The 12,762-nt window shown below is 40.8% G+C and overlaps 1 protein-coding gene across 1 annotated transcript; it reads left to right on the forward strand.

Moving 5' to 3' along the window:
* The first annotated feature begins 888 nt into the window (after nt 1–888).
* On the forward strand, nt 889–10,502 carry ASB15 (ankyrin repeat and SOCS box containing 15). The gene is made up of 9 exons (XM_010155144.1): nt 889–1,004; nt 3,379–3,431; nt 3,529–3,660; nt 4,062–4,220; nt 6,199–6,444; nt 7,051–7,222; nt 7,604–8,174; nt 8,746–8,899; nt 10,330–10,502. The coding sequence occupies exons 1-9, from the start codon at nt 889–891 to the stop codon at nt 10,500–10,502; spliced, it is 1,776 nt and encodes a 591-aa protein (XP_010153446.1).
* Nucleotides 10,503–12,762: the final 2,260 nt, after the last annotated feature.

Genomic DNA, 12,762 nt, shown 5'->3' on the forward strand with positions numbered 1-12,762 from the left:
AAGAAACCTGCTTGGTGCTTTCCCTTGAAGACCATTTTCAGAAAGTGGCCTCCAAACAATTTCTGCAGCATTCCTTCTCTATTTGCCAACTGACTAGGACACCCCACAATGATTGTGCTGTGATAAACATACAGCACTTGCCTAGTGTGATAGCTTAATGTTTGTGCAACACTTTGGTGATGATAAGTGGTTCTGGGTGGTAGATACAGTACATTACTGCATAAAGTGTGGGAGTAATAGTTCAACACTTTAAAAAAAATAATTCAACGCTGGTGTCCCCAGTCTGATTAAAGGACAAATGTGTTTAGCCACTAAGGTGAAATCAGAGAAACTTTGGCAAAACCCAAAGCCCACTTGTAAAAACCTAGGTAGGCATGTATTAACTTAAGGTTTTGTTCCTTATATACCTTTTATGATATACAAATGCTACATTTTACACTTAAGAACCTACAGGAAGATGTTGTAAAGAGCAACATTCATGACTTTCCAATTATAACCTACTAGCAAGTTGTTTGGTTGATGTGATATCACTAGCAAAAAGCATAATGAACATAAGCCACAGTAAAGTTGGTGATGTGAGCATACTGAATTGAAGCTGGTGACTATAGTTAAAAGGTTTGACATACTCCATTACTAATCCACTGAGCCTTCTGACTACTCTCACACCTTTAATAATAATAGTTGGCATGGCCTGACCATCACCCGTTGTCATTGTGTAATGAACTCCTGTGAAGGTCCATTAAGGTAGTGCAGGAATATTTAAAATAAAATATTAAAATAACACCTGATCTTTTTGGGGGAAAAATACCTTAAGAAAGGTATGATCCTTAGCAGTATGTTTTTTGTGTGTGTTTCAAAATAGCTCAGCTTTATAGCTCCCCATAAGAAATGATGGATGAAAGAGAAGATTTGGTTGAAGATCTGCTCACCGAGTATGCCATACAGCTTAGCATTCAAGAATCAAGTGGGGCCAAACCACCAGTGTCTTCCAGCTATAATGACAGGTACTGTCAATTCAATATGGGTTAGAGATTATGCCATATTTTAACAGTGTTTTCAGACATTGATTTTTTAGTGCCTTATATCATGCTTAAAGCAGTTCTTAGTTTGCCTATTACACCTCTTTCTCAGTGAAGCACTGAAGCAATGATTGAAAACAGTAAACCAAATAGAAATGTTGATTTTGTTTTTCTCAAATATTTCTAAAACCTCAAACTTCAGAGACGATAAATTTGTATTTGTTGTTAATCTGTCTGTTCTGCTGGAGAGGTGCTCCAGCCCTCCGATCATCTTTGTGGCCTCCTCTGGACTCGCTCCAACTGATCAATACTTCTGATATTGAGGACCCGAGAGCTGGTCGCAGCACTCCAGGTGGGGTCTCACAAGAGCAGAGCAGAGGGGGAGAATCCCCTCCCTCGACCTGCTGGCCACACTTCTCTGGATACAGCCCAGGACACGGTTGGCTTTCTGTACTGCCAGCGCACACTGCCGGCTCATGTCCAGTTTTCCATCCACCAGTACCCCCAAGTCCTTCTCCTCTGAGCTGCTCTCTATCCACTCTCCCCCCAGCCTGTACTTGTGCTTGGGATTTCCCCAACCCAGGTGCAGGACCTTGCACTTGGCCTTGTTGAACTCCATGAGGTTGGCAGTGGCCCACCTCTCCAGCCTGTCCAGGTCCCTCTGGATGGCATCCCTTCCCTCCAGCGTGTGAACCGAACCGCACCACACAGCTTGGTGTCATTGGCAAACTTACTGAGGGTGCACTCAATGCCACCGTCCATGTCACTAACAAAGGTGTTAAACATCACCGGTCCCAACACTGACTCCTGAGGAACATTGCTTGTCACTGTTCTCCACTCAGACATCAAGCTGTTGACCACAACACTCTGTGACCATGAAGCCAGTTCTTTATCCACCAAGTGGTCCATCTGTCAAATCCATGTCTCCAATTTAGAGACAAGGATGTCATGTGGGACAGTGTCGTGTGCTTTTCCCTTCCTTTATCCACCAAAGTCATGACCCCATCGTAGAAGGCCACCATATTCATCAGGTATGATCTGCCCTTGGTAAAGCCATGTTGGCTGCCACCAATCACCTCCTTGTTTTCTATGTGCCTCTGCATGGTTTCCAGTAAGATCTGCTCTATGATCTTGCCAGGCATGGAAGTGAGACTGACTGGCCTGTAGTTCTCTGGGTCTTCTTTTTTTCCCTTTTTAAAAATGAGGGTTATGTTTCCCTTTTTCCAGTCAGCGGGAACTTCACCAGGCCGCTATGACTTTTCAAATATGATGGATAGAGGTTTTGCAACTCCACCGGCCAGTTCTTTCAGGACCCATGGATGTATTCCATCAGGTCCCATGGACTTGTGCACCTTCAGGTTCCTCAGGTGTTCCCAAATCTGATCCTCACTGACCGTGGGCGGCTCTCCATTCTCCCAGTCCCTGCCCTTGTCTTCTGTGACATTGGGGGTATGGCTTGTGCCCTTGCCAGTGAAGACCAAAGCAAAAAAAGAATTGAGTACCTCGGCCTTCTCCATATCCTGGGAAACCAGCTCTCCTGTTTCCTTCTGCAGAGGGCCCAAATTTTCCCTGATCTTTTTATCCCCTATGTACCTTTCATGTTGGTCTTGATGTCCCTGGTTTAATTCTGTCAGGGCTTTGGCTTTCCTAACCTGATCTCAGACCTCTCAGGCAACTTCCCTGTAATCCTCCCAGGCTCCCTGTCCATGCTTCCACCCACTGTCGGCTTCCTTTTTGTGCCTCACTTTGACCAGGAGCTGCTTATTCATCCATGCAGGCCTCTGGTGTTTTTTACCTGACTTCCTCTTCATTGGCATGCATTAAATTAAATCTGATCTATTTCCTAATATGCTTTTATCACCAAAATATCTCAAGAAGCAAGCAGTCACCAGCATTTACATACCACCTCCTGGAGGTTTAAATTATATTGTTAAAAACATTACAACTAATTTTCAAGAAAAATTATACCTTTGATATCATTAAACTCTCCTTCATTAGTGTATATTAACATTCTGGCACCATCACATTCTCATTCACTGTCTAAAGTTTCTGAATCTCAAGGGCTTACTTCTGTAGTGTGGGGAAATACAGTTTTTTTAGTCCACATCAAAATTCTTTACTAAATAAGGAGATTTATCAGGTCAGGCTGCAGCAGAAATTGCACCTAACTCGATAACTTTGGATACTCTGAAGGTCCACAGTGCAGATGTAACTTGGGGGGTCACAAGGCTCATAAAGATTGTAGTTGATGTATTCAAGAAAGGGGGGCTCAGATGAGAACCTGAGGAAAATACTGAATAAATAATGTAATGCATCTACCTTTTGTTTATATTTACTATTTTCTGTGCTTTTTTGATAGTTTTGTACCACCTAGTGAGGAAAACAGGAAAATTGTAACATCCATAAAGCAAGGTAAAACCCCTAAAATATAATAGTCCTTTTGCTAAACTGGCCTGCCTTTATATTATTTTTCCAACTGCATCTTATTTATCTGTTGGATTTATTTAAGGTCAAGTATTTGGGCTCCAAGAACTTGTGAAACACAAATATGCTTTGGATGAAGCTGATGAAAGAGGGTGGTTTCCACTGCACGAGGCTGCAGCTCAGCCAATTCAGCAAATACTTGAAATCATTTTAGACGGTAAGGTAAAAATATCCTACAAGATAAGGGGAGCGGCAAAGAGACGGAGAACAATAAACAGCCATCCACAAACAACAGGCTAGAACTGTTTACTAAAAAAAAAAGTATGATCAAATCCTCTGTGGAGCATCTTGCTTCTGTTCTGGGCAAATTTTCTTTTTGGGAAAATTGCATCAGTGTACACCAAAAAGAACTTGGACGGTTTTTAATGGTTTGTTCAGAAACCTACAGACAGAGCAAAAATTACTGTTCAGTCTTCAGTGTGTTTGACAGTACTAGTTAGGTTAAGTTAAACTTAATTACAAGAAATGTTCATAATGACTTAGCATTTAGGGATTTCTGGTATGTGTGTTAACAGCCTCGTGCTTTAATTTTACCTGTTCTCACTTCCTTCCGTCTAGCGTCTTATAAAACAATGTGGGAATACAAAACAGGCGACGGAGAGACACCGTTAACTTTGGCAGCAACAGCTGGCTTCGTGGAAAATGTACGAACGTTACTGGAAAAGGGTGTTTGGCCCAATACCACCAACGACAAAGGAGAAACTCCACTTCTTATTGGTAATTGCCTCCTCTCCCTGGGATTAAGCAAAGTGAATGGCAGCACTTCCCCTCCCCTAAGTGCTCACCCTGTTGGCTTGGGTGGCTTAGATAATGGTCTTTTTAGATGAAACCAAACGCTCAGCACTTGGTACCCAGTGTTCGGTTCAGACCTCATTAGGCTTTAGGTGATCACTGGGCTGCTCCTAAAAAAATGGGACCTATTGTTTTCTTCAAGGCACCTTCTTGGTATCTTCAGGTGCTGTAAGACCTTGAGCAACCTGGTCCTATTTGACCATCTTAAGGTAAAAGGATGGTGCAAGGATAACCTGTTGGTTTAACTTGAATGTACCTTTTTTCTGGAGGTTATTGGAGGTTTTTAGGTTCAGATTTCTTCAGGAGTAGGCAGGTATTTTCAATTTCAAAATCTCCGATCTCATTTCCTTCCCCTCTTGCACTAAAAATAAACTTCAACTGCATTTTTAAGTAAAAATCCAGTCTAAAGAAAGATGATTCCTTTGGAAGATTTTATGCTAGTGATAAACTTAAGTGAGTTTTACTATACATGAGTAATTTAGCTCTATCAGCTTGTAATTTCTGCTGAATGTCAAAATGTCTCCATTCTTCCAAAGAGAATCTGTGAAATTAATACAGTATAAGAAAATACAATACATAAAGTTATCGGTATTAGAATATTCAGTTCTCTGAATTCTTGTTAACTTTAATCAGATGTGATTACTGTATTAACATTTTAAGGCCCTGAGGCATTTCTGGAGGGTTCCTCTGCAATGTCTTGTTTTGCACTGTTTCAGCCCTTTTCAATAATTGTAAATCTGTGAAAATTGTAAGTAGTATTTTCAACCTTTGCTTTTAACGAATCCTGCAACTTGAGCTTATGAAAGGGGTCTTTCCCTTTTATAATGACAATGTATTTTCCTAAATATTTCTCTGTATAAACTCCTGAAACTGAGGTTTGTCAGTTATGTATATTTTATGTGATGTTTTTTATGGTTTTGTGTCACTTGGCACTGAAAATGTGGATGTAGCTATTGCTGTGCGTCATTCATTTCAGTCTTAGTCTCAGTGAAATAGAGGATCAGGTGCTTAACGCAGATGATGCTCATGATTTAGTTACTCCTTTTAATTTTAAAGCTGGATTAAATGTCTCTTTAGTACAAAGGTAAATACTGGAAAAGTATCTACCTAGTGGGACGATTTCTGCTTCCAGGAACATTTGGTAATACTCTGCTTCAAAGCAATTGTGGATAGTTATGTTGCCTCTTAAAACCCTTCTTACTTGTATAACGGGACATCCATGGAAGTTAAATTTGTGGACCATATGATGCTAATCTCTCTCAGCTGCCCCACCAGTCAGTGAAGAGACCTGCTATTCCAAAGAGTAGTTCATAAGTCAAATTAGACTCTTACTGAGGATCACTATTTTATATGTAAATAATTTGCAAGTGTAGTTATCCGTGAAAATTTCAAACCTGGAACTTCAAAAGAGCAGAACATGGCCTTTAAGTGTGACTGATGTCAACTGTACTTTGGCAGCAGCCACTGAGTATCTGCCTGGATCAGAGTTATCAGGGGACAAAGTCACAAGTGGAATTTTCTGAGGGCACTGTAATGTTTGCACCAACTTTAGAAGTAAAGTCCGTATTATAATACCATGTTGGTTTTATTGTTGTTTTCCCTTGTGATGCACCTGCTTCTGCTTTCTCAGAATTGAAGTGGTGCTGCTTTTGCCCTCCGTGCTCCAAACTGACATAGTTTCCAGCTTGTGTTGTTTTACCTTGATTTCCCCAGCAGTTGACACTACCATTTACTTACCAGTGAATTGGATTCCTAGATTTCTAGGACTGGAAATCTTTTTGATTTCCTCATATCAGTGCAAAAGGAAAAGCTTTTCTAAACTTATTAGACATCTTCAAATTTCAAGACAACATACCTGAAAACATAATTGTATTATTTTCTTCCTTTTTGAAATATCTTCAAGCTGTAAGAAGGGGCTCTTTTGAAATGGTATCCACTCTGATTAAGCACAACTGTAGTATCCACCAGCCGTGCGTAAAACGTTGGTCAGCAATGCATGAAGCCGCAAAACAGGGGCGCAAGGACATCATTGCTCTTCTTCTGAAGAACGGCGGAAATGTGAACCTTAAAGATGGATATGGAGTAACACCGTTAGGTGTTGCTGCCGAATATGGTCACTGTGATGTGCTGGAGCATCTTATTCATAAAGGTATGGAGTCAGCTGGAAGGGAAATAGCACTGGCATACATCTTGCCTGGTTGCTGAGGTGTTTTGGGGTACTCATGGAAAAGGAAAGAGAGAGTAGTGATGAATGAGAAGATTTGGTTTCTTGGAAGGAAAGGAAGCCTTTTTAAGTTTTCCTGCTAGACTGGAGTGGTGCTTACACTTTTCAAAATGCATGTCAGAGGAGTGGCAAAGTAGATACCAATCCATTTCAGTCAAGGAGGGACTTAGTGGTATACATTCTCTTGCCCTTCTTTATTTCTCCTTACTCCCTGCCATCCCTCCAATGGACAGAATTGTATTGGTATTAATTAATGAATTGAAGTATTTTTGAAATATGGCAGAATTTTGAAAATCCTCGGTTATAAGGCTTGCAGTCAAAGCAGACCCCGCTCAGGTGAGCATTTGAACTTGGATCTGTACAACTCCTGTTTTGCCTTTGAGTTTTAAATTTGATACCAGAAATGCTTCTTGGTTTAGTCAAGTTTTAACTTAAATACATCTGTAATGAAGAGGAAAGTACTCTGGGCTTGATTTTGTGATGATCTGCAAATCACTTTGGATATAATCATAAACTGTATCCTGCTTCAAGGTGGAGATGTCCAGGCCTTAGCAGATGATGGTGCATCCATACTGTTTGAAGCAGCTGGAGGAGGTAATCCGGACTGCATAGCCCTCCTTTTGGAATACGGAGGAAGTGGCAACATGCCTAATAAGGCAGGATTGCTTCCTATACACAAAGCGGCTTATGAGGGACATTACCTGTGAGTACGAGCTTGGACGTTACATTTTGTTTAAGATACGTTGTGGCTCACGCTGGCACTGAGGAAGACTGTGGTAAACTTGCAAATGTATAGATCATTTATATTTCAGAAGTGCCTATATTAAATGAGTTTGAATTAACTTTTAAGTGTTCCTTTAGCATAAGTGAGGCAAAACACAAAATATACTCTTTAGAACAAAGTGAAGCCCACTGAAACTACTTCAACACAAGGTTCTGTTTGACATTGCTCAAAACTGGTGTTTCTGTGTTTGGATCTTCTCGCGTGAAATGTCTGTCTGGTAATTTAGCCTATAGCCAGATGATGGTCCTTTTCTTCATGCAGGGGAGTGATGGCTAACTGGTTTTCTTCCCTGTTTTTTAGGGTCTTGAAATACCTCATTCTGGTAACATCCCAAACCGCAATCCAGAAAAGTGGGTTAAGCCCTGTTCACTCAGCAGCAGATGGCCAGAATTCGCAGTGCCTAGAGCTCCTCATTGACAGTGGCTTTGATGTCAATACCCTCTTGGCTGAACACATCTCAGATAGTTATGATGACGAGAGGAAAACCGCACTTTATTTCGCTGTTTCTAACAATGACATTCTTTGCACTGAAATATTGCTCAAAGCGGGAGCGGATCCAAACAAGGATCCTTTAAACTGTCTTCTTGTGGCAGTGAGAGCTGGTAACCATGAAATTGTAAGGCTGCTCTTATCTTACGGAGCAAATGTCAATTGCTACTTTATGCTGGTTAATGATACCCATTTTCCCAGCGCCATTCAGTACGCTTTGAGTGATGAGGTGATGCTGAGGCTGTTGCTCAATCATGGATATAACGTGGAGATGTGTTTTGACTGTATGCATCAGGATATCTTTGGAAATTCTTTTGTCTGGTCAACTCCAGAGGAAGAGATTCTCCCCGGGTGGACTTCTTCTGTAATAAAGGATAATCCAGTAAATACCTAACCTTCCTTCCTTCTCTGCACTTTGCTCTTTTCATTAGACAGCTTTAAACATTCCAGGCTATTGTACAGAATGAAAATTAACATAGGCGCAAAATCCTTTTTTTAGAACACCCTAAAAACAGCCATTTTTCATTTTCTACTCTGAAATAGAGAAAATTATGCACATAGAGTCGTTTTCGTTTGGGGTTCATATATTACAGATTTAGGAAGGAAGTTTTAAAAAGCTGTGGGGCAGGATTCTGGAATCTGTTCCTGTCCACACCAATGGAGTAGATGTGTTTCCAAAGGGATACTGCTGTCAAACAAAACAGTGCTGTGAGTTATACCAGTGTAACGATTATTGGCCTTCAGGCCTGTCCAGACAAATTAAGGGATCACAAAGGTTAAGCATGGAAGAAAATAGCTTTTAAAGTAACCTATCTAGGCATCACTTTATGACTGTTAAAGGTCATTGCTAATACTTTGTTTAAATTGTCTTGTGTAATTGCTTTAAAGTGCGTCACTTTGGTATTCTTCTGCTCAGATGTTGAAGTTATGACTTGATGTGTTTTCCCTTTCAGTTCTGTGACTTTATTGCTGTCCCTTGGTTGAAGCATTTAGCAGGGAAAGTGGTTCGTGTGTTAATAGATTACATGGATTATGTTCCTCTATGCACAAAAATCAAGGTTGTCTTAGAAACACAGAAAGAGTGGACAGAGATACGTCAGATACTGGGTAAATATCTAACTTCCAGTTAATGATGTTATGATTTATTATAGGAGACTTCAATTGCTTATGCTAGGTCACATTCATCTGAAGTGTTGTAGCAGTCCCAATGTGTGCTAGCTAAGAACCAGATTGTGCCTGTCATCCAGTCCTCAGATTGAGACAGAGCTTCACCTATTGCCTCTGATCATAAATGAGTTAATTGGACTGGAATATGGCAAACGTGCAGCTGGTGAGAATTAATCTCATACGACATAGCACTGTTGTGCAGGAAGCCCTTTTGGTTAGGCAGGCCTACTGAGGTACTTCTCAAATTCCTTATTGACCCATGTGACACATGGGTCATTGCACAGCTCTTGGGCACAATTTTTTATTGAGGGATGTTGCTCACGCTTCCATCGTTCAGGGATTCTCGTAAGAGTGTGTTTTAGATCCCATTATGTTCAAGGTGGTAGGTGGTGGCAATGAGTGTGCCATCGCAATCTGTGTACCATCATTTCCTAACAGATTGACGTGATAGACATCTAGAGTTGCAATTGCTAATACTGTAATTGAATAATATTCCTCATGTGTGCTTTATTTTTGAAGTTCTACACGTTAGCCAGGGCCTTCCACCATCAGTGGCACCACAGACAGATTTCAGCAGCCTTAATTTAAAAAAAAAAATCTGTCAGGGGAATATAGTGAGAATTCTCTTTGTATAAATTAATTTTATTTGACTTTTTATTAATTTTAAATATAATGTGATTTAACATCAGCTGTTAAATAGCAAAATACCTATGTTTAAAACTGGTACCCTTTATTTAATTTTGCTTTGCTATTTTACACTGGAATACAGAGGAAATCCTTTTTGTTAGCGTCACGGGAACATCTAAACAATTTCATAGTCATAACTACTGATATTTCAAGTACCTTGAAATGTTTTGTTATGTTCAGAAAGGCTAAATTAAACTGAGCTCATTGATGTAAATTCTGATAAGAAGCATTTGTTTAGAAGACTCAGCAGACCCAAGCACAGTAAGGTCTGGTCCTTACTGATACAGCAGAAATGGAAGGTGCCACAGCTGGCCTTGACGTGCAGTTTTTAAGATGTGTCCCTAGGGAGAGATTGTTCATCACTTACATTGGTTACGCTAAAAAAAATCCTCGTTTAGGTGTTCAGATGGGTGCTTTGGAAACAAGGTACAGTGTGCATGTTTCCAAAAGAAGTACAGAAAATGGCAGGTGTCTGATTCAAGAAGTTTGATTAATGTCAGCAGTAGTTATCATTGCAGTTTTGAAGTGAAAAGAATGGTGTTTTACTCGGAAGTGGCAAATAATAACACCCCATGCTAATAGATTTTGATATTAATTTTATTAGAACAAGTTTTGGGAATGTGAACTGGTATGAAGTCATTAATGTAATTTTTTCACCATTCCTCTCTGTCTGTTATTTCTAGATAATCCTCGCCCTTTGAAACATCTGTGTCGTCTGAAAATACGTAAACTCTTGGGGTCAAGGAAACTCCAGAAACTGTCATCCATGAAGAAGTTTCCACTTCCACCAGTTCTCAAGAATTATATCCTATATAAAGAATATGATCTATATGGAAAAGGGATACATTTAGAATAGTTTTTAAAAATAACTGCCTACGGTCTGTAATTTGACTCATTTCCTCACTGTTTTTTACTAGCTAAAGAGCTGCTCAGTGTTTTGTAGACACTGACAACATTCTAATATTTGTGGTTAATAGCTCTTTTATGGGAACAATTTTTTCTTCAAAACTGGTACATTAAAGCTCATGTTTTAACACGTACTATTGAAATATAGGCTAAAACCAGAATAAGGACACTATCAGAATTGTGTGGAACAGTATGCTGTAAATGGGAATTCAAATTAATTAAGAATAAAAGAAGAATATTCCTGAAGGGCTTCCCAGTGGATATGATAAATACAGTTGCTGCTCTCAGTTTGTGATGTTAGTTTATCTGTAAAAATAATAAGTGTCTGATTTAGCTTGGCAAAGAAAACTAAACTGCTAAATGCATGTCTCTGTCATGTAGTTTGCCTGAAATTTAGCACAATTTGTGTGTTGAAAATCATGGTCCTGTTATAAAATTCTCTAAAAACACTCCAATGATTCTTTTTAGCTACTTTTCCAAAGCGTTTGGTTCCAGGTATGACTGCTGCGTGTGCCAGCACTGCATGTTTTAATGCATGGAAAATTTTGAGGGACCTCAAATAGGCTGTTAGGAAGAAAGAGTAAGTTTTGAATGGACAAACCAACCAGGAAATGGAGCAGTGAATCCCTTTAGTTGAGAGATGTTGTGATGTCATAACTTTAATTATGGTTCCTACAGGGGTTTGACAAATCACTTCTTGACCAGACTAAGCCACACCCTTAGTCATGCTGTGACAGTATGTTTCTGTACACGTCTAGAAGAAAACAAATCTGATTAACTGTTCTTCAAATCACTATTAAAAGTGGATTGCACTTACTCCCTTTGCTGTTCTACCATCCCTTCCATCTTGGGGAAGAAAACAGACAAAAAAGAGTCCAAACCCCTAGAATTCGGAGAATATTTCAGTTGGTGGATGTCAGGGTTACCTAGTGCATAGTCAGAGTGTGTAGCTAAACAGGTAATTGAAGAGATATGCTGGTCATCACACGCATACACACACTCACATAACAAAGGTCAGCTCAGGCATCCTGCCCTGCTCCCTGTGCTGGCTCTCCCTGCTCTTCAAAACTTCTCCATAGCTGTCATATATAATTTGGGCCATGAAGATGCTCAGAGGGCTGGAGCACCTCTCCTGTGGGGACAGGCTGAGAGAGTTGGGCTTGGTCAGCCTGGAGAAGAGAAGGCTCCAGGGAGCCCTTCTAGCACCTTCCAGTACCTGAAGGGGCTACAAGGAAGCTGGGGGGGGACTTTTTACAAGGGCCTGTAGTGACAGGACAAGGGGGAATGGGTTTAAATTGAAAGTGGGGAGGGTTAGATTAGATATCAGGAAGAAGTTCTTCGTAGAGAGGGTGGTGAGGCACTGGAACAGGTTGCCCAGAGAAGCTGTGGATGCCCCATCCCTGGAAGTGTTCAAGGCCAGGCTGGATGGGGCTCTGAGCAACCTGGTCTAGTGCAAGGTGTCCCTGCCCATGGCAGGGGGTTGGAACTAGATGATATTTAAGGTCCCTTCCAACCCAAACCACTCTGTGATTCTATAACTTAGTAACACCTCAGAGATGTAAATTCTCCTTCCACAGGCAGCTGTATCAGTCCTTTGTGGGTCTGTCTTCCTCATAACAGATTCACAGGAGCAAAAGGCATGAAAATCACTGGTCTGGGACATGTAGAGGGAGGGTCAGAAGGCTGGATTGCTGCTACTGCTCTCACTGGGGCTACCATTCATCTGGCTTTCCAAGACATGTCCTCTGTTGTTTTGGGTTTTTTGGGTTTTTTTCCAGAAATTTTGACCAGGGTGAAACAGAAGAATCTGGTCACACTTGTGAAATTTCTAGGTATCTGGCACCTGCTCGGCCCTGGACAGGAGGATGCCTCGGCGACTGGTGACTGCAGGCATGCCCCAAGCACAGAGCACCCAGTGAACCCAACGCGGCTGTCTGCAGTCAAGGCTCTGCTGACCAAAACGTCCCGGACACGCCAGGATAAGTGCGTGTATGCTGCGTAACCTGTAAACAGGTATCTCTGTGTGGGAATTCCTAAACAGAAATACGGGCTTGATAATAACAAGTGTTAAATAGTGGTAATTTTAATGAATACAGTGACCACAACACAAGAATCGGGGTAGTCGCATACCTGATACAGTATACTGCCACCAGCAAAGGAAACATGATCAAATGAGGCTTTAGACAGGAGATTGTAAACCCTTTCTGTGG

The sequence above is a fragment of the Eurypyga helias genome, unplaced genomic scaffold (assembly GCF_000690775.1).
Source record: "Eurypyga helias isolate BGI_N326 unplaced genomic scaffold, ASM69077v1 scaffold45157, whole genome shotgun sequence".
In the NCBI taxonomy this organism is placed as follows: domain Eukaryota; kingdom Metazoa; phylum Chordata; class Aves; order Eurypygiformes; family Eurypygidae; genus Eurypyga; species Eurypyga helias.

Coding starts and splice junctions, on each gene's coding strand:
- ASB15 (XM_010155144.1), top strand. CDS start 889: ATGATGGATGAAAGAGAAGATTTGGTTGAAGATCTGCTCACCGAGTAT. Junction 7,223..7,603: donor GCTTATGAGGGACATTACCT/GTGAGTACGAGC, acceptor CCTGTTTTTTAG/GGTCTTGAAATACCTCATTC. Junction 8,900..10,329: donor AGAGATACGTCAGATACTGG/GTAAATATCTAA, acceptor TGTTATTTCTAG/ATAATCCTCGCCCTTTGAAA.